Source organism: Ciconia boyciana, chromosome 1, assembly GCF_034638445.1.
Source record: "Ciconia boyciana chromosome 1, ASM3463844v1, whole genome shotgun sequence".
Taxonomy (NCBI): Eukaryota; Metazoa; Chordata; class Aves; order Ciconiiformes; family Ciconiidae; genus Ciconia; species Ciconia boyciana.
Window position 1 is genome coordinate 98,122,197 of NC_132934.1, and position 27,042 is coordinate 98,149,238.

A 27,042-nucleotide genomic window follows, 5' to 3' on the forward strand; every position below is an offset into this window, starting at 1 on the left:
AATACTCATCCCTCCGAGACGATTAAAAGAGAAAGCTTTCTTAAACAATCTCTCAAACAAATAAGCACAGGCCCAAGAGTCTATTTGTTACTATTTTCCAACATACACATGAAACAAGGGATGCTGTATTTTCATTTAATACAATTTGTGTACACTTTGTGCAAAAGTTGCTATTTCCTAGTTTTCTCACAGCATTTGCACTCTTAATTATGCCTTTCCTCTAAAAATTCCAAAGCCAAAGAACTTCTGGGTTACCTAAATTCAACATGTCATTTCAGCCTGATCATTAATTTAATGGAAATGAAGTACACACTTCTCTCATTGAGTGTACATATAACAATAAGTCCAATTCATAGGATTTAGTTACATCTAGTTTCCTCTGTAGTCTTAGTCTTCATTGTTTAGTCCAGCTATTTATTTACACCATTTTTCAGCAGCTGCTTTCCCTTGCAACATTGCTTGCTAAAAGAGCAAGGAACTTTTGTAAATATTCTCCTTCAATATATAATTCCTTTCCACATTTAATCACTGCTTCCATTAAATTATTCACCGCTGCTCTCACAGACTCCACTTCAGGATCATCTTTAATCCTATCAACTGTTTCCAAGGCACTTCTAATGCTGCCACTGTCCAGATTTAGCTTTATTCCTCCAGCTCTTTACCCTCTGTCTGCTTAAATAAGTAACTGAATGACCTGGTTTGGTTTTTTTTTTTTTTTTTTAGTGACTTTTTGGGATAGTTTTCAAATGACTACTAAATTCTTACGTGAAAGGGCATGTTCAATATTGCTCCATCTTCAAGCCATTAGAGAAAGACCTATATAAACTATCATATATTAAATTCTTTATGTATAAAGAAAAGTTTCAACTAATTACAACAAAATAAGAAAAGGAGGTGCTAGGTCTAGGTTTATACTGTCTCAGTAACCTAGCCTGTTTTTCCAGTGTTCTTTACAAAAATTTTGAAGCAGAGAGAACCAGTGTGAAGCTCTTTTTATTAACAGTAAGCTTAGCATTCAAGTATCAGTTCAATGGAACAGTGAAGAGGTTAAACAAAAGAAAATATGATGGAAAAAGCAAAAATGTTTGGAAGGGAAGAACAACGGAGCTCAAAAACAGAAGAAATATCAAGTAGCACCATGAAATCTTTGTAAGTCTAGAACAGGTATACTCCAGTAGTCATTATAGCATCTGACAATCACTGCAGATGCATCTGTTTAAACAGTATTGTTAGGAAAAACAACACAGACTTTTGGTTATATGATTCTTTTAAGCATCTGCTGACTCAAATGGATGTTGGAGGATCAAACTCTAAACATGATTGTCAAACTTTCTCCCATTTTTTGCTACTGCTAGCACCAAAATGGTGGTACTGGGATGAGCTTATCTTCCAACACCTCAAGAGCTTTCAAGAACCACCTTTCAAAATTCTTTCAAAGTAATTTTCATGGAGACACTGAACTATTGCTATGTTGTTTAAACAAACTTACCTTCCTACCTGGGTAAGCCTGCATTCAAGTTGCTGTGTAGAAGTCTTATCTAGAGTCAGAACATGTCCAAAACCCAACTCCAGTTTACCTTTAAGTTACTTTAGAACAGAAAACATTAATGGAGTTATGTAATCTCTCAGTACTGGTGTATCAAGAAACATTGGGAAATAATTACCTCAACAAATCCAAGGGGAAGGTAGTTCATAAAGGATATTCCCTACAGTTCATCCATGTCTGGAACAGGAAGAAAAATGAGCCACAAAAGCATGTCTAAAAGACAATCTTTTGTTGCTGTTGTTGAAGGAAACATAATATACAAGTGATGAGGGATAGAATGTGTGTGCGTGTATATTGCAGAAGTTCTTGTCTTATTGCAGAGTAAACCTCACTGAAGCTGACTTCTTGTTCCATTCAAGAACAACACTTAAAATAACAAGATCTTGGTTTAAAGACCTAAAACAACATAAAAACCTCCTGTGTGCCCAGAAATGAAGTAAAGCCAAAAGAAAATGATTTTTTCCTTTTCTGGAGCTCAGAAAGCTGGCAAGGAGCAATGCTGATGAAACAGAGCGTACCTGACCTGACACTTACCACTAAAACAATCTCCTTGCCAAGAAAGAACACAGCAGTGAAAACCTGTGGGACCCTGCCACATTATTCTCCTGTATTGCCACAAACTCCTCCTGATAATTCACATACCTGAAATAAAATGTTGAAAGCAGGTATTTGTTCAGAATAGGTTTTTATTTAGAGCATATATTATGTCAGGTAGAATTTTGTCAGAATACAACTATCAAATCCACCAAAAATTATAGAATTTTATTCAACAGTCAACTTCGGTGAGATACTTAAAATTCATCATTAAAATTACATAGCAGGCATATTACAATTCATAATGTATAATGCTGCATTTGGATCATCCAGCCCAGTTCAGATTTTTTCATTCGTTTAGTACAGATACATCTATAAAGCATGAATAGGCAGGAATTCAGCAGAAAGAGCTTGTTACTTATCTTATTACTAATACGTTAAGAATCAAAGCTTATCAGCAGATGAAAAGATTACAATAACAGAATATGATCTGTATTAACACTACTAAATACATAACTTAAACGTAGCCATAGAAAGGAACACTGATGCCGTGCAATACCTGATGAAGCCAAAGGAGCAAAAAGCGTCCTGTCAGAAGGACACTTCTGACAGGAAGTTCTGACAGAACCAGTTCCTGAAGATTTATATTATAGGGAAGTATAGATCAGGTAATTGCATATTACATACATATAATACATCCTGATTCTTGGAAGAAGAAAGAAAAAACAAAACCAAACTTTACAAAGCGATGTTTTCTCTGTAGCAGTCCATGAATGCTCCTTAACGAGTTTTGACCAGGAAGTTGTCCAAGGGACTGCTAGGATTTTAGTCTCTCCCATCAGTTTAGCTTAGTTTTCTTGGATACCCTATAGAAAAGAATTGTTTAGATGATAAATTACACAAAAATACTATGCTTGCTGAAACTCCGATGAACAGAATGAAATTGAAACAAATTGCCAAAGCAAGATATCTGAACATCTTGACTTTGAACAGCAGTAGGACTCCTTGTCTGCATTCCTATATGCTTTCAGCTGAAGGGGAAACTTTTCATCTTATGTCATTTTAATGTCTCAGTAATGCTACTACATTAACCCAAATTATATAAATATCTATTAAACTTCGAGGAATAATCTTTGAATGTATTCACAAATAGCTAAAATTGAAAGATACAAGTGAGAATAGAATTATTTCATTGCATATTACTTAAGAAATGGCATAGTTTAGAATAGATGTTATAAAAAATTATTTTGGTTTACATCTGACAAGTATAGCAGTATAGCTGTAGGACAGCATTCACACAGAGCTGAAGAAAAAGTTTATTAGTTATGAACATTTCCTTTTCTGAAATATCTTTCATAATCATCTTCTAGATAAAGGCAATCAAGTTCCAGATAGGAAGACGATATTCCTTTTCTTTCCACAACCATTCATTACAACATACAGCATTTTGCCACATGGCTTAGGCATAAAACTTCCAAGAGCTCTGAAGCCATTAAAGAGGAGCTTCACTCTGGGAACCACAGAAGGCTAAGAATATCACACCACAGGCCTAAGGAAGCTTGCCAGCTGACAGTCCATTTTGGCTACAAATCAGCAAACATGCATTTGTGTAATTAAGGAACAAAGAAATAGATTTTATTCCAGATGGCTTGGCAAGAAAGCACTCCATGAAATGCTGATTTCCTACTCTCTCAAACACCTCTACTTACATGCATTAAGGAAAGGAAAACCTTTTCCTTCAGAACAATTAATCTCATAGAGAGGTCTATTTCGTATGGAGTCAGGAAAAAGAAGTGAAGAAAAAAAGAGGGAATCCAAGAACTGAGCAGAAATTTACTCAGCTAAATGGGCATACTCCACAGAAGCATCCTTATATACTCATCAGCTTGCCTCCAATCCTCCATTGTATCAAAAATAATCCAAATACAAGCTTTATCAATATTGTTATATATTTGTAATACAAGCCTCTACATTTTAATTTCATCTTTGCTTAAACTGAAACTTTTTTCTTTAAAACATGCCGGCTCTTTTCCAGTTAAGTTCTCCATACAAGTAGTTTAAAAATGCATTCAAGGCTTCCTTTGAAGTTTTAATTCAAACATTGTCAGCAAATTTTGATATCAGCTGTATGATCATCTCAAGCACAGTGAAAATATTTATTGACTGAGTCTGGGAAGGCAGCATATCTGTGGTGCCAAATTACACTTTTTGGCAAAAAAGCATGTAAAAAATGTTTTGGAAAATAAAATGAGAAACTGTTTAGAGAACGTTTAATCTGCTGCCTATTAGTTTGTAATTAAAAATCCGAGAGATCTGAAACCTGAGAATCCTTTAAAAGTCATATATTTTCTAAGAAAAGCAGATGTAGTAGGCCAGTATCCAGGGAGCTGGAAGGAGTGTTCTTCCAGAGATCTACATACACTGCCAATAGTGATAACAGCAGGAGGAGAGGATCTCAGCTATCTTCTAAACAGAGCCGCTGCTTGTGTACACAGAGACAAAGTGCAGGTAACTATGTCCAACTGCACAGAAGCTAACTTTTGAATGCTCTTTTAAATGGCAATATACTGCACTCTCCACAGCCTAAGGATCTGAGAGGACTTGTTAGCTCAAACATGCAGCCAGAATCAAAACAATTCTATAGTTATATCTAAAATAATAAATACCTCTATAAAGAACATGAAAGAAGGACTAGAGTAGCTATTCAGTTAGACCATCTTACTAACTTGTGTTCACTGGCTATCCATGCTGGAGTCTGGCTAGTTTTGTCCACAGACACTTGCCCCCCAGCGTTCAAGTCTGCAGGTTTGATTAGCTTGGGCTCTCCCAAGCATCCGTGCTGATTTTCATTCTAGAAGTACACATGTGAGCAACAACCTCCATACCTTTAATATAGATGTAGAACAGCAAGAATTTATTTTGAAATTTCTTTTCTCAAAAGGCACTTACCTTTGGTGACGCTTCCGTGCATTTCCAAGACAGCTCTAATTCTCCATTGCCCTAGGCCAACCAGAGTGGGCATCTGCAATCCCAGATTCTGGTGATGAAGAACAGTAGTATGAAAAGGGTAAGAACAATGCTGAGTAGCATGGACACTACAGTATGTTGTTAACATATTAGTCTATTAAGACATTGGCAATACTTCATTGGCATACTTCGATGAGCAAATTTTCCTTATGAAAATATTCTAATGCAAAAGGTTCTGGCAAAACTTAATTTCAAATACATTTTATACACTGCATATATTTAAGTATAAGCTAGGTTTCTTCAAAATGCTTATAATTTATCACTATTAGAAAAACGTAGAAGAAACTGTTGATACCAGAAAAAATGTAATACATAAACTATGAGTTAAAATTTGAGGAAGGCAAAATAAGACAGATAGAATAAGTCCACCTCAAATAATCAAATTCTTTACAATTAATCAGTCATGAAAAAGCAACAAGCCAAGAACCATGCAAACAAGTGCACTTTTTCTGCCATTTTCTTCTTGTATACCAGTTGACAATATTTCAAGTCACCTTCTTCAATATTTTCCTTTACATGTTAGTTAGTTGTTATTTTGATGACAAGGTTCATAAAATAAAATATGGAAAATAAACATTGGTGATTTTACTTAGCAGGAAAAAAGTTCAGGTTATGTTATAAACATGTCTTAGCCAAAATCAGATTTTTAAAAGGAAATGAAAAGATCAGGATCTAAAATCTTAAACTAACGTAATTTTGGTTTTTTTTGTTGTTGTTGTTGTTTTTTGTTTTGTTGGGTTTTTTGTTTTGTTTTTTTTAATAATAAAATTCTACTGTCCTGAATTCGCAAAAGTCCTTTTATTCAGATTAATAATCTAATTCATCTAAGCAAGTGACAGTAGCCATGCAACAACTCAATTGTAAGTTTTTGTAAAGCTGAAGAATGCAAACGAGAGCATTTGGTTATTCAAGTGTAGGATTAACAAACTATGCATTTCCTGCTGCACATTTAGATGCAGAAAGTAAAAGCAACAGCAAACGTTAAATAAAATAAAAAAGGGAGAAAACTAGCGGATAATAAGCAATGCTTTAGTAGGAAAAGTCCTAGTTAACCTAAAGAAATGCTTCTTAAATAGCTGTTAACATGCAATTCAGGAAACCCTTTTCTGTACAGATTCCTTACTTAAAGGAACACTTAAACACACCCAATTTTTACTGAGGAAGAAGAGCTGTCACCTAGACAGTGGTCTAGTGAGATATGTAGATCTACCCTTTGAAGAAGTGCTTGTGATTGCTAAAGTAGTAATTCATAAAGTCGCTGAAACTAACCTTGCAGGGAAGTACCAGGAATACCAAGAGAAGTTTTATCTGAAGCAGCGTGAAATCCAGAGTCCTGAAAATAAAGCATCAACAGATTACATTGATGGAAACACTCATGTATTATTTCACAGCTTGCCTGAGAAGTGACTGGGAACCTGGAAATAAGGGCCTGATTTAATATTGAAATCAACAAGTCTAATGATTCCAATGGAACCTAGTAAAGCTTAATTTGTTTGTCTCACCATGTCCATCTATAAAATGAATAAAATGTCATCATTTAAGAAGGACAACACTTCAATTAACAGGGTCACTGTTTGAGATTATTTTAACCAGTGACACAGTCTATTAAAATGTAACAAAATCTTTTATTGAGCATTTTATAACCATTTTCAAGGTCATTAAATATAGTGAACTTCCTCACATGATCCAGACAACCTGATACAACTTATATTTTAGCAAATAAAAATGCCCCAAACCCCAAACCTGTAAAACAATGCTACTGACCAATAGCACCAGAAGTACGCTGTTACTAGTTTAAACAGCTTCCAGCTCTAATCCATTTTTATGCCCTTTTCCAAGTATCAAAGAGTGCACAATCTTTTTTTTTTTTTTTTTTTTTACAAGATTAAGTACCTGACTCTGACAGTTGTTACTGTCAAAAAAGTTGGGGTTACTGCTACTGTATGTGCTCAAAAAATCCATGCCAACTGTTTGAAGATTAACATTTTTTCTGTAAGAAATCTGTTGACATTTTGTTGAAGGAAAATAGCGTTCTGGTATATTTTTCAGTCGCTTTACTGGTGAACAAAGAAGATCATTTTGAAAGTTTCTTAGTCTTTTAACTCTGGGAATTGCAGATAATGTTCGAACAGGTGAGTTAACCAGAGCTTTTACAGTTTCAGACATCTGTATTCCTCCATATTTCCTTAAATTTAAAGCTCTCTGAAACCCAGGAAGTTTTGGAACAGCCTCACTACACAATTGCTCATAGATCTTGTCAAATTCGCTATCATAGTGTGTATCGGACCTCACAGAATCACTTAAATTACTCTTGACTAGTGTTCCTTTCTCTTCAAGGTTCTGTGAATTTGAAAGAGGTCTTGTCAATGTCAAAGGCTTTTGGATTTCTTTTGAACACAGTTTGTAGTACAGTTCTTCAAATGCATCTTCGTATTTCTGGGGCATCTTTGAAGGACTCTGCTTCATAGACAATGAGGAAAATGAGTGTTTGTGCTGGAAAGAAATTAGTCTTTCAGAAATTATTTTTTCAGGATTTATGAGCAACGTATTTGATGGTCTGGCAAAAGAACAGTTTGTGACAGGTGTAAAAGTGTTACTATTGCCATAGGAACTGCAAGTAGATGAACACAACTCTGAGGCATCATAACAAGGAAAGTAATTTTTTTGAGTTTTACTCTCTTTTACCAGATGAAGCACTGTTGACCCTGAACTGGCAGTAGATGTGATAAAACAGTTTTCCAAGGAACATTTGTAAGCTAATTTTTCACTTTCTTTGCATTTTGAATTCTTCAGTGAAACAACAGTCTGTAACTCATCGTCAGCTAGAACTGTCTCTCCCATTCTAGCCATAACATCAGGAAAAACAGTCTGTTTGGAGACTTTTTGGCCTTTTCCAGATACCAAATGATGTTCTAAACTTGAGTCAGAGCAGTCCATTTTGATTTCATTTGTATCACTGTAAGAACAAGGTACCAGACCAGATAAATTATTAATGGAACACTTGTCATCACAAAGTTCTCTGTTCTCATCTCCGAAAGTTTGATTCTGGCTGTCTTCACTTCTACTGCTGCATATACTGAGTTGTGCTTGCTTCAGTTTAAGAGGTCTGAACCCTCTTATTTTGTCTACAATTAAATTGAGCTTTGGTCTTCTAGAACGCTTTCTTTTGTGCCTTAAGTGTTCAAACATGTATTTTAACTCTTTTCTCCGAGACTGCTTTGTCATGAGCCTTGTAAGTATCTCTACCATCGCTGGATACAAGTCTGCAAGAGTTATGTTGCTCCAGGAGCATTCCTCATCTGCAGACTGGTATTCTTCCAAGATGATATCATAGCAAGCTTTATTCGGTTCTGGAGAAGGTTGATGCCTGGGTATGGTTATTTTATTTGGTGAAATGGGAACATCAGAAAATTGTAACTGTAGAGGTCTGGATGAAGAACATTCATTTGACAACTTTACTTTCTTTCTGCAAACAGCGGCTTGGTTGCCTATTCAAAAACACAAATGAATCACAAAACAAAGAAGAAAACCCCCCCAAACCTATTAGGGCACTTCCAGTAATGTAGTACATGACTTAGAAACAATTGCATGCAGTACAGATAGTCTTACTGTAATAGCATATTTCATTAAGCTTTTTTGCTGGGCTAAATGGATGATTAATATACAATCCATTAGGAACAAATCAAAAGGTTTTTCCTAACCATATTGAATTAGCAGACTGTAGAAGACAGAAATGAAATGTGTTGGAAAAAAACCTTATTTAAAAATAGCTTAATATATAGATATAAAATACTTTCATTGTAGAGGCAGACTGCTTTGCTCTTTGTGATTTCTGACCAGGAGGAACAGCCTTATCCTACAGGTTTTGTTTCCTCTATTTCCATATTACTTGAAAGCTTTGTACTTGGCTAGCACCAGTGCAGCTTTGCTTGCCGTAAAGCACGATGAAGGTAATGCTTTTTGTAGTTGTTAGGCTTTAAATATTTACACCAAAATTCTGTCTTAGGTTTGCATCAAGTCTGGAGAGCTTCTGAAGAAAGAAAGTTCACTAGTGAAGTACCACTTTGAGTACCAGTTACCAGCAGACCCAATGCCATTCACTACATTCCTTGAATTTAAAATAAGAACCAAAAAATTATGCTTTCATTTAATTGAGCTTAATGCTGCTGAATTTTGTAACTATGCATTTTTTCCTGAGGCTATTTAAGAAAATCTGTTTTTATATATACACAAGTTATTTATTTTCTATTTTTCAAATACATTTTGCCGTAAGCAAAATCATGTCTAACTTCTCTTCAAGAATCCAGCCTGTTGAACTTTTCTGTTGGATAAATAGTGCCTCTGTTTTCAATAAATTAAAAATTTATTTCTAATAAATTTTAATAAAAATACATTTTGTAACTAAGATATTTCACCAACACCCAAAAGATTTAGTTGTACCAATCAGTTCTCGCACTGGCGAAGCTAAATAAAGACCTTCCGATGAACCTTGAGGTGCTATCTGAAAAACAAAGAAAAAAAAAAGACACATAATCTAATATCCTGATTTTTTTTGCACATTAACATCAAAAACATCAAAGCCTTATTTGTGACTCCTCCTACTCTCTCCTTACTATACTAGGTCTTGTACAGAGTTATGGTCCTAAGGGACTTAGTAAATTTCAGACAAGGAGGAAAAAGTCTAGTCTAAGACTTCAGTAAGAATTTTTAAGTTACCAGTTTAATCTTGGAAAACTATTTATCATCTTTGCAACTTCTACATTATGTATCATATCTTAATCCCTTTCCCAAATATGAGAATTTATACGTGGCTATATATACCTGGATAATCTATACATCTCTGGCAACTCCATTAGGAAACAGAAGCCATACCATGTAACATAACCCTTTGCCCCCAATCCTCCTCTCCCCCAAAACCAAAATAAAGCTAAAACTCCTTTTTTCTCTATGAACCTCAAATTTAAGCTTTTCAGAAAACTTACTGAAGTGAAGGTCAACTCACACATCAGGATTCAAAGAACGAAGTATAAGAGAAAAAAAAATATTGGATATCATCTGCTCTGCTTCTGACAAATCATTGCTGTCAGAGAACTGAGATACTGTGATATTTACATAGACAGCAAGCAGCAGAGGAACGATGATGGAACAGCAGAGAAGTTGTATTAGAATTCATTGTGTTGCACAGTTAGAGATTTCTTATTTTATTCTAATTAGCTAATAACTTATAACAGAACAGGAGGAATGTTACCGTAATCCACTTGGGAATTTTTCTAGCATCCTCTTGTACTATCACATCCACTTGAACTTTTACTTTCTCTTGAATTTCCCCATCATCTACATCCAGATTCTTGGGGGGGGGGCGCGGCGGGGAGGAATTAAAACACATAGAAGTTATTGACACTGGCAAATCCAAATATATTACTTAGATTTGTTTCAAACTAGTATTATTCAGATGAGGATATCCAACAAGCATAAACTTATTTTTAACGTATACATTTTATGTTAAAAACAAAAACAAAACACCCCAAGAAGGAACTGTATGTGAAGACATATAAAAAAAAAAAGAGATAACTAGCTAGTTTATTGATGCAGGGAAAAGCACGCACTGCCTCAGAAGACCCACTGATAAAAACCACCAAAAAAATTTAAAAAGTCTAGTGTTAGGTTACAAAGCACTGGTAATTATGGCTGCAAATCTTTACACGTATTATTAACATCCCGTGAATTCATATACAAATTAAAGTCTACTCTGTAATGCACCTCTATGTAAAATCTAAAAGCATTTGGTAATAAATGGCAAATGTTTTTCATTAGTGAAACTCACTTTCTGAAGCAGTTTGTATTAGCTATTGTCAGAGACATGACAATGCCTAGCACTATGCTAAACAAGTAAGGAAAGTAAATTAAATTACTGGTAATTGTATTTGAGCAAGCAGAACACAGGATTAGAATAGCCGCACGCACAAAGTGTGTGTTGTACTCTTCTTCATCAATATAACTACTCTGGGTAGTCCCCTAGTCTAGTTTGGGAAACAGAATCACAGAATTGTATAGGGTGGAAAAGACCTTTAAGATCATCAATTCCAACTGTAAACCTAACACTACCAAGACCACCACTATATCATGTCCCCAAGCACCTCATCCAAATGTCTTTTAAATACTTCCAGGGATGGCAACTCAACCACTTCCCTGGGCAGCCTGTTCCAATGCTTGATAACCCTTTCAGTGAAGTAAAATTTCCTAATATCCAGTCTAAACCTCCCCTGGCACAACTTGAGGCCATTTCCTCTTGTCCTATCGCTTGTTACCTGGGATAAGAGACCAACACCCACCTCTCTACAACCTCCTCACAGGTAGTTGTAGAGAGCAAGAAGGTCTCCCCTCAGCCTCCTTTTCTGCAGGCTAAACAACCCCAGTTCCCTCAGCTGCTCCTCATCAGACTTGTTCTCCAGACCCTTCACCAGCTTCCTTGCCCTTCTCTGGACACGCTCCAGCACCTCAATGTCTCTCTTGTAGTGAGACATTGTAGTGAAACAACAGCAGAAGATTCCAGTCTGCTTTTGTTATGGTAGCCATTATTTCAGATTTACTTTTTTTTTTTTTAATCATGTTACCTGTTTATGCTAGACTCTCAGGTGAATGATCTGATTTTTTATAAGTGTTTTCACTTTGTGATTCATCTAGTTATTCTTTTTCCATACCTATAAAAGCCTTTCTGAGGGTTCCCTGTTCTATGCAATACATTGTATGGTTTTCTCTGGTATACTAATAATACCAAGACATAATATTACTTCATACTGGTCTTCATGACATTATTTATTGAACCTCTCATTTGCTATACTCACTAAAAATGTGCATTAAGATGCAGACTACAGAGTCTTCTGCTGACAGTGCATCAACTCATCAGGCACGTGTAAGTTATTCAAATAGTTCAATCATTTCTATTTAACACAAAATTATCCCATTATGTTAGGCACCAGAAATTTTTACCTGGAAGTGCATGTCTTCCAATTTTCTTCTTACTGAAACTGTATCTGCATCACTTTCTTCATCTACAATTTGAAGATAAATATGAAATAAAATTTAGTTGAACTCAAAACCAAATGGAAATGTTTTAACACACACTGTATAACTTATTGACTAAACTGGTCTCATTTTAGAAAACTGTTTTCCACATTAAAACTTTTTATCTGTATTGTATTTCCAAGTCCAACTGAAAAGCATGGTTTATAGGTTCATAAATGACTTGAGGGGAACAAAGAAGAGTGACAATAACTTGTTTGTAACCAGTTCTTCAAGATTTATGCTAACCATTTCAGAGAGTAAAATATTTTCAAAGCACTGCTTGGCAAGATTCACTATTCATTAATGTATCATTCCCACTACATTCCTAAATATCTCAACAAAGATAGTAAGAACCTTTTACCACGCTTCCTTTTCTTAGTTTCTTATTGTCAAGACTGCCTTAGAACTGCCAAGGTGAGAAATAAGACAGACTTGAGAAAATTAAAAAGCAAGTCCAAACCTTCCAATTCAATTTTTAGGTATTCTGTGGGTATTTTTGTGAATGAAACACAAAAAAACATTTTTTTGCTAGATGTAGCCAGACCTTCCAATTCATCATTAGCTAAAGCCTTAGTCTTTCATGATCATAAAACATGTGACTGCATTGTAAGCCCGATTTCTGAATTTTCCTGGCTGTTATATCTTTGTCCCATGATCATGTTCACCGCAGGGAGGGAAGAGAAGAGGAGAATAACCCTGAAATGGGAAACAATGAGTGAAAAAAAAACTTCTTGTTTATCACACCTACCACATCACTGCCTCTTCATACTATTCTTAAATTACTAAAAACAGAATGAAAATCTTTTCCAGCTAATCACATCTTCCTTTTTTGTTTCCTGGCAGTGCAACCAAAGCTCTGTGGAGAGCTGCTGACATAGAGCTAGGATAAAGATACATATGAAAGAAAGGCTATCTTTGTGGGAGAAAACACAATTTCACATCTTCCAGTGAAAACGTTGAGCAATCAGAGGGTTGGCTTTGACAGTCTACCTGGCCCCAGCAGAATTATTTTATTAGAACTGAAACCCGTATCTGTTAGATAGTCAAAGTTTCTTCCCACATGATTAATGGAAGACAACATTGTGGTCACTTTATTCACAGGAAATCAGTTACTAAGCATCAATAGTGGAGGAAGCAGTAAGAATGTTCATGTTTTAACCTGGAAAAGTTTCAGCTCCAGTTTGTTTTAACAGCTGATACTCTCTTTCAGCTATACAGTCTTTTTCCTCCAGTAGAATCGGGCACAAAACTGGCAGACTGCTCCCTAAATGGTCACTGAGATGACCAGACTAGACTGCTACAAAAATGGGAGGTTCTTGAAATAACAACTCCAGTATCCAGGAATGGTTGACTCCATCACACCAATTACAAATTATTAGAAAATAGCTTGTATCATAGAATTAATTGATCTGTGTACAAGTTGAATACTCTTCTAGGTGTGAAACCTCACAAAAGTGTAATTTTAGTATGTCTTCAATGTATTGTCAATCATACTTCAAATCACTGGAACATTAATTATTAGCAGAGGACCACGGCAGAGCACAGAACAGAAAAGAGTGAAGTATATTCTCCAGGGAACCTTAACGTGTTTTTAAGGGCCAAAAGGGAAATTCGGGAACACCTTTGTTCCTCAAGTACAGAAGAGAGAGGAAAAACAAAAACTCCCACCTTTCTCTCTGGAAAATTTGACCTGTAATACAGGAATTTATTTCACTAGGGATGGACTCAATACACTATCGTTACCTGACAGATATATCTTATTTAAAAGATGAATAAGTTAGTAAGGGGGTTACTGTAAATTTTAAGTTTTGACTTTGATGTGATCTTCTAAACTTAAATACACTTAGATAAATATATCATTCAGATTGAACTTTCCCCTTTCTCTCCAAATAAATTCATTTTTCTGTGATACTATCCTAATAGATACAAAAAATTGTTCAGATATCACTATACTTTGCCATGCTACTTCCTGTGAAACCAAAGAAGGTAGACCTAATAATTTTCCCTGTTAAGGGCAGACCAATACTTGCAGGTACAGGTGAGAGCTGTTTCACTTTATTTGTACCTGCTGTTGACAGGCTTTGCATACTTTTTGAACAAAAATACCGTATAGTACCTGGAAGAAAGACTACCTTCACTGAGAAGTGTGAAGCATTCTGTACGAATACTAAAGATGGAAAATTCCTGCAAAGCTAAAGTTTTAGCTAACAATACACTTTTTTTCTTAACAGTTAGCATGCCCTATTGCTAACCTTTTATATATTAAAAAAAAACAAACAACCCAAAACACCTCAAAACACCTAGGTGAATTCCATTTTTAAGTGAGGAATCCAATCCCACATCTCTAAGAAGCTAATTTCTAGGTCTTACTGTATTTGGAGATAGCTGGGACTCACAGAGGCTGCTATAAATCCTCTCCAGTCTCTTCCTACAATATTCACAGGAGAAGTAAGAGGAGTGGATAATCATATTATTGTACACTGCTATGAAGATACCAGAGTCTGAACTGCATCACTCATTTATCCCATGAGTGCAAAAGACACAAAGGACACTTACACAAAAGACACAAAGGCGTCTAAGCTATAGACGCCTCTGAAATTTGTTTCCTATATTTCATTGCACAGGTTGAGAGAAAACAAACTCACATTTTCTAAATTTTCAGAAATTATTTTATCTTTCAAATAGATATTTGAAATTATCCTCTCAAATTATAGGAGGACAAATTTCAAATTGCTATTTTCTATTTTCCCTAAAGAGAGAGGTAATCATCTGCCTTGGAGACAGCTATGCATATGAAGCACCCAATTTATTCCAGAGTATTTAAACACCAGCTAACCATATTTTGCTGCAACTGCTATTTTAATCATTAAATGCTGGTTACCACCTAGCCATAGTTTAATTTATGCAAAATAGTAAGTTTTTATATCTACAAGAATCAAAAGATCTTGAGTAATATAAGTTTTAAATATTTTAAAAACAGTCAAAGATTGTTACCACTAATTAATACAATCAAATAATTATTTGGGAATACAAGGTCAAAATGGCCCAAAACTTTGCAGACAGGCCACAAGACTGATGCTGAAACTGTTACAAACACTACTGAAAACGTATTGTTGCAGCTAAATGCAAAATCTGTGTTTACCAGACCACTAGAAGTTAACATATATATTCTAATTATTAATAAAACTTCTATTGCCACTTATGCCAAAGTTTTGATTTATTATTTTGATTGATTTTTGATTTATCCTTTCTTTATTAAGAAAAGGCAATTGACCATATTCCACATTGACTTTCCAATGTATCAGGGATTCAGGACTGAGATTTTAAAGAGGAATGAGGAGATTGATTTCATAGTACTACCAGTACCTCAGTCTTCTGTTATTCCTATTCTCTACTTTCTGAAAGGGTGCAGAACACATATGAACATTATTTTTACTGTATTAGAAAATTATGAAAGTTATTTGCAATCTTTTTCTAAAAGTTAAAAAAAAAAAAGGTAGCTAAAAAGTAAATTAAAAAACCCACCTATGTCAGATGTATCCACATGAGAGTTCTCAGCAGATTCCTTAAAAGCACATGAAAGGAATTTTAAGACCTGGTAGCATAAGCTATATTAACTAGCCTATAGAATTTTCTGCTCTCGCTACTTGCTCTATTTTTTTTGGGGGGGAGGTGGTAGTGATGAAACAAACCCAGGCATATTCCACAAACTATGTCCAAATGACACCACCTTTACTAACACATCTGTACAAGAATTTGTCTTGATTCACATCTGATTACTCAATGGGGAAAACTATTTGTCTCAATAGAGAAGGGCTGGGAAGAAAATAATGCAAGGAGTAGCTATTATACAACAAGAGCAAATAACAGTTGACAGATGAATTCTAATCACCAAATCTTTATCAGTATGTACTGGGGATTTTCTCTGTGTTCCAATGTATCAGGAAAGTTTAAGTGCCCACTTTAAACAATTCTTAATTGCCTACTTCAAACTATATATAATATTTCAAATAGGTTTTTTGCTCTATTTTTGTAGAAGTCTTGATAGTTGCATAAAAAGCTAATTTATATGGATAAGGAGCCTTTTCTAAATGTTTACAATCTACATCTGACATCACGTTGTTCAGAATTTCTTTTAAAAAAGTCTAAATTATTCTGTCCAGTTTAATCACAAAATTAGCATATTGTGGGTTAAAATGACATCAATAAATGAGACAATCCTGACTACCATCTATGTAGAACAAATAAATAGGAGTGACTAGTGAGATGGCCTATATCACTCTTCAAATGCTGAATATTTTCTCCTTAAAAAGATAAGGAGTCAAAAGAAGTTATTCTAGACAACCACAGATTTTACAAATAATAATTTTAAAAGTTAGACACACATATTGCCTAACTAAAAAGACACTTGATGGTTTAAAACCTATGTCCAACTGCTCTATCTTCCTTTAAATAAACTTAAAAGAAGAGTAGAATTCATCTGAAATCCATGGCTGATATCATGGCTGTTATTTGATAACCCAAATATCACAATGGGAGGGAGGATATGTAATTATATGAAACACACATAAAGCCTACCACATAAACAACATGAATAGGGACATAGTTAAAACTAAAAAAACCAAATTGCATGAATCTACCATCACAAAATGTATTAGACCACCACATATAGAAGTACAGAACTTGAATTCATCACCATCTCAAACAGAACCTATCAGGGGAGGAAACAATCAGGGGAAGTATACTAGATGATCAACATTACCCAGAACACGAAGATTTTAATTTTACGTGAACATGTAGCTGGTAAGTAAGGACACATCTTTCCTTAAATAAAATAATGCAACTACATGGGGGTAACTACATGAGGGGAAATATAAAGCAATTGTTTAATAAGATACCTGAAGTTTGAAGAACTGCAGTGAAAGAACTGCAGCAAAATACTTTAAGCCCTCATTTTTTTCAGAAGTATTTATTTAAGAAGAATAAAGTGATTCAATTCAGCAATTAGTAGGTCTTTAAAAATCTAACTTTATAGCTATGGTACAGGACCACCTGCTTATAATTAATTTCTTAGCTTTTGACTACATAAATACGTTTTTGCACAGAGGCTTTATAAAAGTAGATGCAATGTGGTGCCCATACCTGATGTATTGTTGAATGTCCATCTCCAAAATCACTGGTCTGTTGCTTTGACATATCTTAGCATGCATGGGAGGAAAAAAATAATTTTATTCAGTTTGGTACATTAATTCTTCACTTACATATACACTCTTCTTTATTTTGAAAAATATTTAACACAAATATTTAACAAATGGAGGACATATATAGGACTGAAACAAAGAATAGACAAATGACAGAACAACATTCTAGTCAAATATAGCAGACTAATTCTGATCAGAGATGTACATCTGCCATATTACATGTTTTCTTCTTAACCCATGAAGTACCACAGATTTAAAATATTTAAATATTTAAAATAAGATTTGCCCCTTTATCAGGTGGTATCACTTGTAGAAAAGGAAGACAACTGCAAACTTTTTGTGCATTTTTCTTTGCATATGTTGCAAAGGATAAGGAAAAGACTAACTACTACTGAAGCCTGAGTGTAGAGCCCCAAACCTCTATTGCATCTTTTTAATGATTTTTGGCAAGAGCCAAAACTGCTATGCCTGTCTCCTGCACAGATTGACCCACCCACAATCTTTGTGGCTCCCCCCCCATTTATTTCCTAAGAAGCAGAAGAAATATAAAGAGTGTAAAAGCTGTCTAATTTAGCAGAGATCTCCCCTTTTTACATTTCAATCTATATTTTGTGCTTCATTAGCTATTGCAACTCAAACAGATTTAAAGAAAACCCAAAATATTAGACCCACAGAGAAGTAGCTATCTTCAAATAAATGATTTCCACATAAGCTTATTTCACAATTAGCCTCTAAGCCAGATATTGTTGCTATTAAAATTACTCAGACTGAAAACCGTTTTGATATTGCCGAAAAAAGCTAAATTTCTAACCATTGCCTTGTTAGATTTAAAAAAGGTATCTATAACAAGCTACAACCTCTCAAGTCTGTATACAGTGCATATGATTATGATGTGCATATAAAAATTGTTGCCTAAATCTATTGTTAATACTGCATAAGTTACAGAAATTTAATCTTTCCCGAAAGAGAAGATCCGTATCTCCAAACATACGACTGTGCTGGTACTAAAGCTGTAGCGGACTTCTCATGATTGGATGCATGTGATAGACTTAGACTTACATAACAAAAATAATACATGTGCTTTAGCAGATATGTTTACCCTACTCAAGAATGTCATTAAACAAGTTTGTTTCATGCAGAATTTGTTGTCCTTGCTTTTTTCTGCATTTCTGTTTCCAGACAAACTTATGTCACATATCACAAGTGATTTACTTTTTTTTGGCTAAACGGTGAGAAAACTTATCTCATACCTAGCTCAGGCACATAGGTACTATTTACTCCTATAAACACTTCATATTATTTAATAGTGCCAAGCACACATCTAAAGATTTCCAGTTTTCTAAAGGCTTAAAGCATATGGAAAGGAACCTAAAGATGTCATCTATTCCTTCTTCCATTTTAAAGCAGGAACAACTATACCTAACTTACCTCTAGGAAAAGTCTAACCCGTTCTTAAGAGCAACTCCATAATCTCTAAGAAAGGTACTTCAGGACTTCCTTATGTTTACATTTGGAAAGCTTGTCTAATATTTAACTTAGAAGCTCTCTTCTGTTCTTTTTTTTTCCCCCTCCGTTTAAGTCCTAACACTAGTGGCTCTAGTAATTTTTCTTTTTCTGACTCACTCCAGCTAGTCAGGCTACTATCGAATACAAAACAAAGTACTTCACCACAAATGTTATCACTGTTCAACAGTGTGGAAAACCTGTTTTGTGTGCTTTACATACTAGGCACCTGTGCCTATCTTCTAGCACAGCGTGCACTATATTCACAACAGTTATATTCTTGGTTGGCTCGACCAGCCTTCAGAATTGCCTCTTCCTGCATTTGATTAATCCTACGTAAGTCTATCACTTTGAACTTCTCTGCATGAAATTACACAAAGTTTACTTTAAGTTTTAGCCCGAATTTGTCAGACCACCTTTCACAGTGGTCATCCCTAGTTGGTATCATCTGCAAGTTAGTTAAGGGTATCCCCTCTTTTACTATTTACTTAATGAAAGTATAAACTAGTAATTTGCTCAGGACAAGACCTGGAAAAAATCCCTCATGTTTCCCTTCAGTTTGGACACAGACCATTGATAACTATTCTAAGCACAGTTTTCCAACCAGTAGGAAGCCAGGCTATAAAACCACTCTCACATAAAGTTAATGAAGCATACTATGTAACTAGAAGGCTCTGGCTTCAGCTTGTAACCTTCTTGGGAAATTTATGTTCACTATTTTGCAAAAAACTACAGTAATGCTTCCTTTAGAATATATTAGCAATACATTTTTTTAGAAGCTGAATAAAGCATTTTCCAAACATTTCTGGATCAGGAACACAGGAAATCAGAATAATACTGTAATGTCCTATTGAAATCCCTTACTGAGTAAGATCTATGAAACACCGCAGAGGGTGTTTTGTTTCAAAAAAATTTATCTAGGAAAGAAAGAATTCTAAGTGGCTAATATATTACAGAAATATTGCTGCTCTTGGAGATTGAAATTTAACATACTTGGTCCTCCCATACTCAGAACTGCCATATATAAAAAAAATGCCCCTCACTCAAAGGATTGTCATTTTACCCAGTAAAACTTCATAGGGGTACTGGACATTCTAGCCAAACAGTTAAAATAGATTCTAGCAAAATTCAGAATTGTGAGTTGGAAAAAATAACACAAGTTATATTCCAAGGGAAGGGGTTCATTAGTAAGTATTTGGGTCTTATAAAGATTATTTTAAATGTTCACACTTAATAGCACAAAACTTTACGTATTCTAACTGAAAACACCTATCAGGCCCACCTAAGAGTATAGAACAAGAATAGGTATGACTTGCACATTAGCTTTAATAATCCATGGCCAGAAGAAGCTTTTTTGGGTTGTTGTTGGGTTGGGGGTTGTTTATTAGGTTGGTTTGGGGTTTTTTTTGTTGTTTTTTTTTTGTTTGTTTTTGTTTGGTTGGTGTTTTGGTGGGGTTTTTTTGTTTGTTTGGGTTTTTTTGTTTTGGTTTGGGTTTTTTTTTTTGTTTTTTTTAAGGGTAACACCAACCACAACCAGCCAGTACAAATGCTTACTCCATGTACTTTTGTGTTTCAAATAAACAGTCAGTGCAAGATATGATTTGCTTAAATTCAACAAAATCCATGAGATTCTATCTTTTATAGCATATACAAATATACATGTATAAATATAAACCTGTAAAAGTGGGTTCTGCCTTATAACAAAAGCTGTTAATACTAGTGCTGTTCCCCTACCTTCAATATTTAGTTAAATATTTCTTCCCTAGGATAACTTAAAACATAACTAAATAATAAAGACTTTGCTCAAGTTATATTAAAAGTTGGAAAAGATATGTAACGTATCAACTTTTCTGCCTTTCTACCTTATCTGTAATGGAGTACACTAAATTTAAAATTAATTAGATCGAGCCTTTGTAGCATTAAAGAAACTCAGAGTAAATTCCTTCAAAAACTTCTAAGGCATTCATACCTTAGGTTGAAACACAAAGATTAACAAAAAATTACTTCTAAAAGACTTCAAATACTGTCTCTTTTAAAAAACTAACTGCTAGATGCTCTTTCGTTCTGAGTTTTACTGCAGATTGTAGCCAGTCATTTTTTGTACTATCCGGACTCATCAGCATACATTTTCTAAAAATTAGAGGCAAAGGTCTGGACCATCTGAATCTTTTTGTATCAGACCCTTATTTCCCGGCTCTACATTTTAATTTCATAGGCTGACACAAAGTCTATACATGAACCCTGTATGGAAAAATTTTTTGGTAGGATTGTAGAGGGAGAGGGACACTAGGTGGTGTTTTGTCCTCAGATGTTCAGCATAAAAGTTTCTCAGATGAACGTAATAAAATAAGCAACACCAAAAAAACACCTCAAAACCTTAAGAAAATAAAGCCCAACATACCTTTGCTGTACTACACATCATAATTTCCCCCCATCATTTATCCCAGTAAAAACATGCATGTTATTGGAACATACAGCTCCTCTTCAGAACAATGAGAAAATCTTCAGATGTCATACGTCTCCCTAAGTAGTATTAGAATTACACTTCGATGTGCAGTCTTGATTTGACTTCCATCATGATACTTGATCTCTAATGAAATAACTAGACACTACTTTTTCCTGCAGGCAGTCTGATTCATTCAGCATAGAGAATAATCTGCTAAATTTTTGACAGCTCGTCATGCAACTTCATGAGATTCTTTTAACACACATTTTTTAATATGCCTGCTTATCTAGTTATTATAAAAAAAGCTAGCAACTTCCAAATTTCTCCACTTGTACATCCACGTAAGTCAGGATTGGAATTTTTAGATTCAGTGAACATCTGAAAAAACTGACAAATACAACAAAAAGCTCACTATTTAATTGATAAGGGAAGATTATTTTAATCAACTTGTGATGATAGGAACATCAATTATAATGTATTTACTCATCTTAAACATTTTAAATTACATTTCGGAATCCTTATGAACATAAGTATTGTTGTTTTTTTGGGTGGTTCCCCCCACAAAAAACAGTGAGTATCCTAAAGAGTTTGGCATAAAACCAGGACATCTTCTATTAAGTCAAGACTCTTTGGATAAGATAATTTATAGCACTACTTTTTTTTTTTTTTTAAACACTTTACCTGCATTCCATTGATTTCCTCTTTTACACTGCAATTAGAAATAGGAAAAAGAAAAAAAGAAGAATCTTAGAATAGTAATTTTTTTTTAACCAATGCCTTTATTTACTTTGTGTATCTCACAACTAGGTACTTCCTAAATAACCATTCAGTTTCCTTCAGGTTTTCCTTTCCATGGCCTGACCAGAAAAGCCACAAATACATGGTAAAACTTACCTGATCATTCAGTTCTTGCCATACTGTTGCTGTTAAAATTACTACAAGAACATAAGCTATAGCTACCTTAGCCCATATAAGAGGCTAAGACAAAGAATTCCTCTTACAGTCCTTAATGGATTTAGTCTGTAAAGTTGTGCAACAATGCTTCGTAGATGATGCACAAGGTATTACCAGCTGTGGAAAAGGAAAGGGAAATACAGCCCCTTTTCTGTCTCCATTAAATCCACACTTGTTCCCCAAGACTGAATTTCACTCCTCATCCCCTCACTTTGTGGGGTTCAGAACAGCTTCTGTGTTACCAACCAAGGCACACTACACAACTTAGCTTTTTAGACAGATATTAGGAATGTAGTATCAAGGGGACTTTTGACAGTTATGTGAGAAACACAGATTTTTATGAAATTCACTGTTGAGTTGATACGAGGGAGTTTAGGAAACAGAAAAAGAAGCAACTGCTTGTTTAATGTAAATACTCACAATAAAAAAATACAAATCATACAACAGTAATGGCTTTAGCTTGACACAGACAGCTAGTGCTGAGACTGCAAAGATACTTCATTTACTCTAGCATTATTTTACGGGGGAAAAAAAAAATCTGAAGATGAAACCAGTAAGCTCTTCGGAATTGAAAAGCTGATTACCTGAACCAAGATAAATTGATTCAATGCATGTTAACTTCAATGACAATATTCTGATGAGATCCAAAAGTATGTGTCTCCATCAGACAGCATTTTAAAAAAAAATAATTTTTTTTTCTAGGTTTACCACTGGCCCTAACCACTGGTAAATGGTCATCTATTTTAGTCTCTCTCATCTGACAGTCTTAACCAATCCATCCTAGAACCCTATTTTAAAGCAGATGTTGACTTCATTGATTAATACCTCTTGCAAATATTATATGGCACAGCAAGATTAGAATGTATTCCTATACATATGAAAAAAGAAATATTGCTCCATTTTGACTGCATAGTAGTACTATATTATTAGATACCTCAAGTACTTTCTTCCTCCATTTTTTAAGCTTCTTGGTTGACACTTCCTCCCATTTTTTTGGTCCTAGAAATAACAAGAGATATCAATATAAACATAGCTTTTCTTATAACACTATCTATACCGAGTATCATTCTAACAAAAATAAACATCTAGGAAGAACATACTACATAGCAACAAAACATTACCAAATCTGAACAGCCTCCAATACAATTGCTGAAACAAAAACTTATAGGAAAACAAACCAAGAGAATATTGTAATTTCAAGTTAATTGAGAAGTCAGGAAAAAAAAACCAAAACAATCACAGGATGAATCTAACAACACCGAGCTAAAATCCAAACAGCATTACAGCCCCAGATGCTACAAAGAGGGGAAAAAGCCCAAATTATTTTACTTTTAAAATTTTATTTAATGCATGCAGACTACATGGTATCTGACGTTACTTAAAGGCATAATTAAGGCTTTACAGGACTGAGATGCATATTCATTCCATATTGAATAGAGGTCACTAAACCAAAAGCATAACCAAGCCTTTACAAATCCAAGACTGTGTATTGCAGTGCTGTATGCATGGTTTCTTCCCTCTCCCTCTCTCAATGGACAACATATATAAAATGCTATAAAATGCAAACTTCCCAGTCTGTAAAAACCTTTAAAAAGTAAAACATATTTGGTGCAACAATTACATTGGGCTTGACACTGTGATAGTACTTCACGTCTATGTCCAGTAAGTTCTTCTTTACGAGAATTGATATGTATCAATTTACGTATCATAATCCTCACTTCAGCAATGATAAAAACTGGCAGAACGTTTCATTTCCCAGTAAAGCCACCAAGATACTAAGTCACAAGTCCCACTAAAACCCTGAGCAATGTATTTTAGAACAGGTTTTTTTCACAATAAGCTCTCCATAAGCATTATCAACTCTATAATGGATTGACAGTTATAATGAAACACTGGAAAAATATGACATGGCATAATGTGGTACAGATTTATGCTAACCACATGAACATTCAATGAAAAATTAGAGGCTATCTACCCAGTCCACCCTTGACATTTCACATGACAGAAATTTATCAGAGCAGCCTTCAGAATACTAAGTGGAGATGAAACTATATAGTCCATTCATGCATATCAACTTCCTGCTAATACCTCCATTCCTTTGTTTCCCCTCAGTCTTCTCCATTTTGATTCTTCTTCTTACAAGACATCCAAATATTAACCATTGTTACCCTGAACTTTGCTAATAACTCTTCTGTTGTCTAAACAGAGCATGCAATGGACTAAAATGGTGTGTATAAATAAACTCTCCAGGTATTATATGCTGTATCAAAGGTTACATACAAAATGACATACCTAAGCGGACAAAACTCAGTATCTGTTGCAATTAAATGTTATATAACTGCCAACAGTTGCATGGTTCACTAAGTCTAATTATAGAGTATATAAATATTGAAGCTTTAAGAAGTTCTTACCGTCAGGTGTATTGTAAGTGAGAGTATCCATGGAAATAAGTAAATCATCTTCAAAAGGATGATTATACTAAATAAAAAGGACCATTAAAGATTAGAATAGATTATTAAAACAATGTTTTTAACATGCATTTTAAGTATGGTTTTTACACAATTTTGTTTTGACCAAAACATGAAATTATCAGTATGTTGTTTTATTGGCTGAAGTTAGAAGTCAGCAATCTGGAAATATTAATTCCTAGAGGAAACACGTATATATGTATGCAAGTAATTCAATTTTAAGGCATAAGCCAGTCACTGACAAAATGGGGCTTCAGAGAGTTTTCAAAAGTAGTTCAGTATCCTGGTTTCAGCTGGGATAGAGTTAATTTTCTTTCTAGTAGCTGATATAGTGCTGTGTTTTGGATTTAGTATGAGAATAATATTGGTAACACGCTGATGGTTTAGTTGCTGCTGAGCAGTGCTTACACTAGTCAAGGACTTTTCAGCTTCCCATACTCTGCCAGGTGCACAAGAAGCTGGGAGGGGGCACAGCCAAGATAGTTGATCCAAACTGGCCAAAGGGCTATTCCATGCCCTATGATGTCATGCTCAGTATAGAAACTGGGGGGAGTTGGCCAGGGGGCAGCAATCGCTGCTCAGGGACTGGCTGGGCGTTGGTCGTCAGGTGGTGAGCAGTTGCATCACTTGGGGTTTTTTTCTTGGGTTTTGTTCCTCTCTCTCTTGTTGTTTTCCTTTTCATTACAATTTATTATTATTATATTTTAATTATTAAACTGTTCTTATCTCAAACCACGACTCTTCTTACTGTTGCTCTTCAGATTCTCTCCCCCATCCCACCGAGGGGGGAGGGTGAGCAAGCTGCTGGTGTGGTGCTTGGTTGCTGACTGGGGCTAAACCACAATATTAAGTTACAAACTCTGTTACAGAGTTTCTTCTAAACTTCCTCTGTAGTAACCCGAAGTAGCCATTTAGCATAGACCTACAGCTCACGACATAAAAATATCCAATCTAATACTAGATGAGAAAAATGTTCTAGAACCAGACTTAGCCTTATGCCAGCACCTAGACATTGGCACAAAACCTTTCCCTCAACAGCAAAGCTGACATCCCTGAATAAATACATGCATCTCTGGACGGAGGTGTACAGTTCCCACATGTTAACACGAAATGGCTCTAAAGTAAGGAGGATTCGCGGAGGGAGTTCCCCACTTCTTTCTGTAGTTTCACTGAAAATACCTCATCTAATGCTAGCTAATTTGGGTTAAAGGCACTATAAAGACAACTCGGACTTATATTTAAGTCACTTATTAAATACTGGCAATCCCGGATCTAAGTTTTATGGACTTATTCAAGAAGCTGGCTCTTTACCAGCTTACTCACGCCAAGGCACAGGAGTGCATGGCTCAGCACAAACTGCAAAGCTGCATGAGGCCCTGGGTAGCCAGGAGCTTGTGACACCGCAAGTAGTCAACTAATGAAGAGAATTCAATGTCAGTTACTGCAAATTAGCGCACAGAAAAAAAATTGAACCTCCAGTACTGACAGGACTTGGAGGTGTTCAGGAAGGAGGGGAGCAGAGAGCGCTGCCACTGCCTAAGGCGAGGTGGGCAGAGGGCCGCGGTGCCTAGCAGCCTTCCAGAGGCGGTCAGAGGGACGCACAAGGGCGGCCAAGCCACGCCACACTCCATTTCCGCAAGAGAAACCGTAAGCGGACTGCGCTCCTGAGACAGGCTGGAGCGAAGCAGGGCGGCGGCAGCCTGAAGGCTCCGCGGGGCACGGCCGCACAGATGACAGAGCTTCCCCGCCGCCCCCGCCTCAGGACGGCGACGAGGGCCCCTGTCAAGGGCCCCTGCCCAACGGCCGGGGCGGCGCGCGGCCGCGGCCCTCACCTGCTCCAAGATGCGGTGGATGGAGGCCATGAAGCGGGCGTTGCTCTGCCGCAGCCGCTCGTCCAGATCAAAGGCCATGGCGTGCGGGCTGCTCTCCTCCGCGGCAGCGGCGGGGGACGGTGGGCGCCCCGCACACACGCACCCCAGCCCCGGCCGCCGCCGCAGCCAGACAGTGCCTTCCCGCCCCCCGCCAATTCAAACTGCGTACCACGCCCCCGGCCTCCGCTCCGCTTCCCACCTCTGATTGGGCCTTGCTCACGTCAGTTCAGGCGCCGCAGCCCATCCGAGTACGCAGTGGGGAGCCTTTCTCACCTGACTGGCTGCTAGCGCTGCCGCACGCCCATCCCCTCCCTCCTCACGGTCAACCCGTCTCAAAGCCCTCCCATTGGGTACGGGGCTGGCCGCGGGTCGGGGGTTGGACGCGGCGCAAAGTCGCTGTTCTACCTAGCAACAGCGGCCTGCCGTG

General features: G+C 36.1%; 1 protein-coding gene across 2 annotated transcripts; it reads right to left on the minus strand.

Annotated features, from left to right (window-relative positions):
• Positions 1-2,223: 2,223 nt before the first annotated feature.
• Positions 2,224-26,762, minus strand: HJURP (Holliday junction recognition protein). Of its 2 annotated transcripts, XM_072884750.1 has the most exons (13): positions 26,577-26,762; positions 24,688-24,754; positions 23,211-23,275; positions 22,004-22,031; positions 17,315-17,370; positions 15,698-15,737; positions 12,098-12,159; positions 10,356-10,454; positions 9,548-9,608; positions 7,001-8,595; positions 6,377-6,440; positions 5,030-5,117; positions 2,224-2,946 (listed from the first exon to the last, which is right to left on the minus strand). In XM_072884750.1, exons 1-12 carry the CDS (start codon positions 26,652-26,654, stop codon positions 5,065-5,067), a joined length of 2,268 nt encoding a protein of 755 aa, XP_072740851.1. In that variant the 5' UTR covers positions 26,655-26,762; the 3' UTR covers positions 2,224-2,946; positions 5,030-5,064. The 2 variants fall into 2 exon arrangements, with proteins under 2 accessions (XP_072740851.1, XP_072740860.1); XM_072884759.1 differs by lacking the exons at positions 15,698-15,737; positions 23,211-23,275; positions 24,688-24,754; positions 26,577-26,762 and having other exon boundaries at positions 22,004-22,028.
• Between the last annotated feature and the right edge of the window lie 280 nt (positions 26,763-27,042).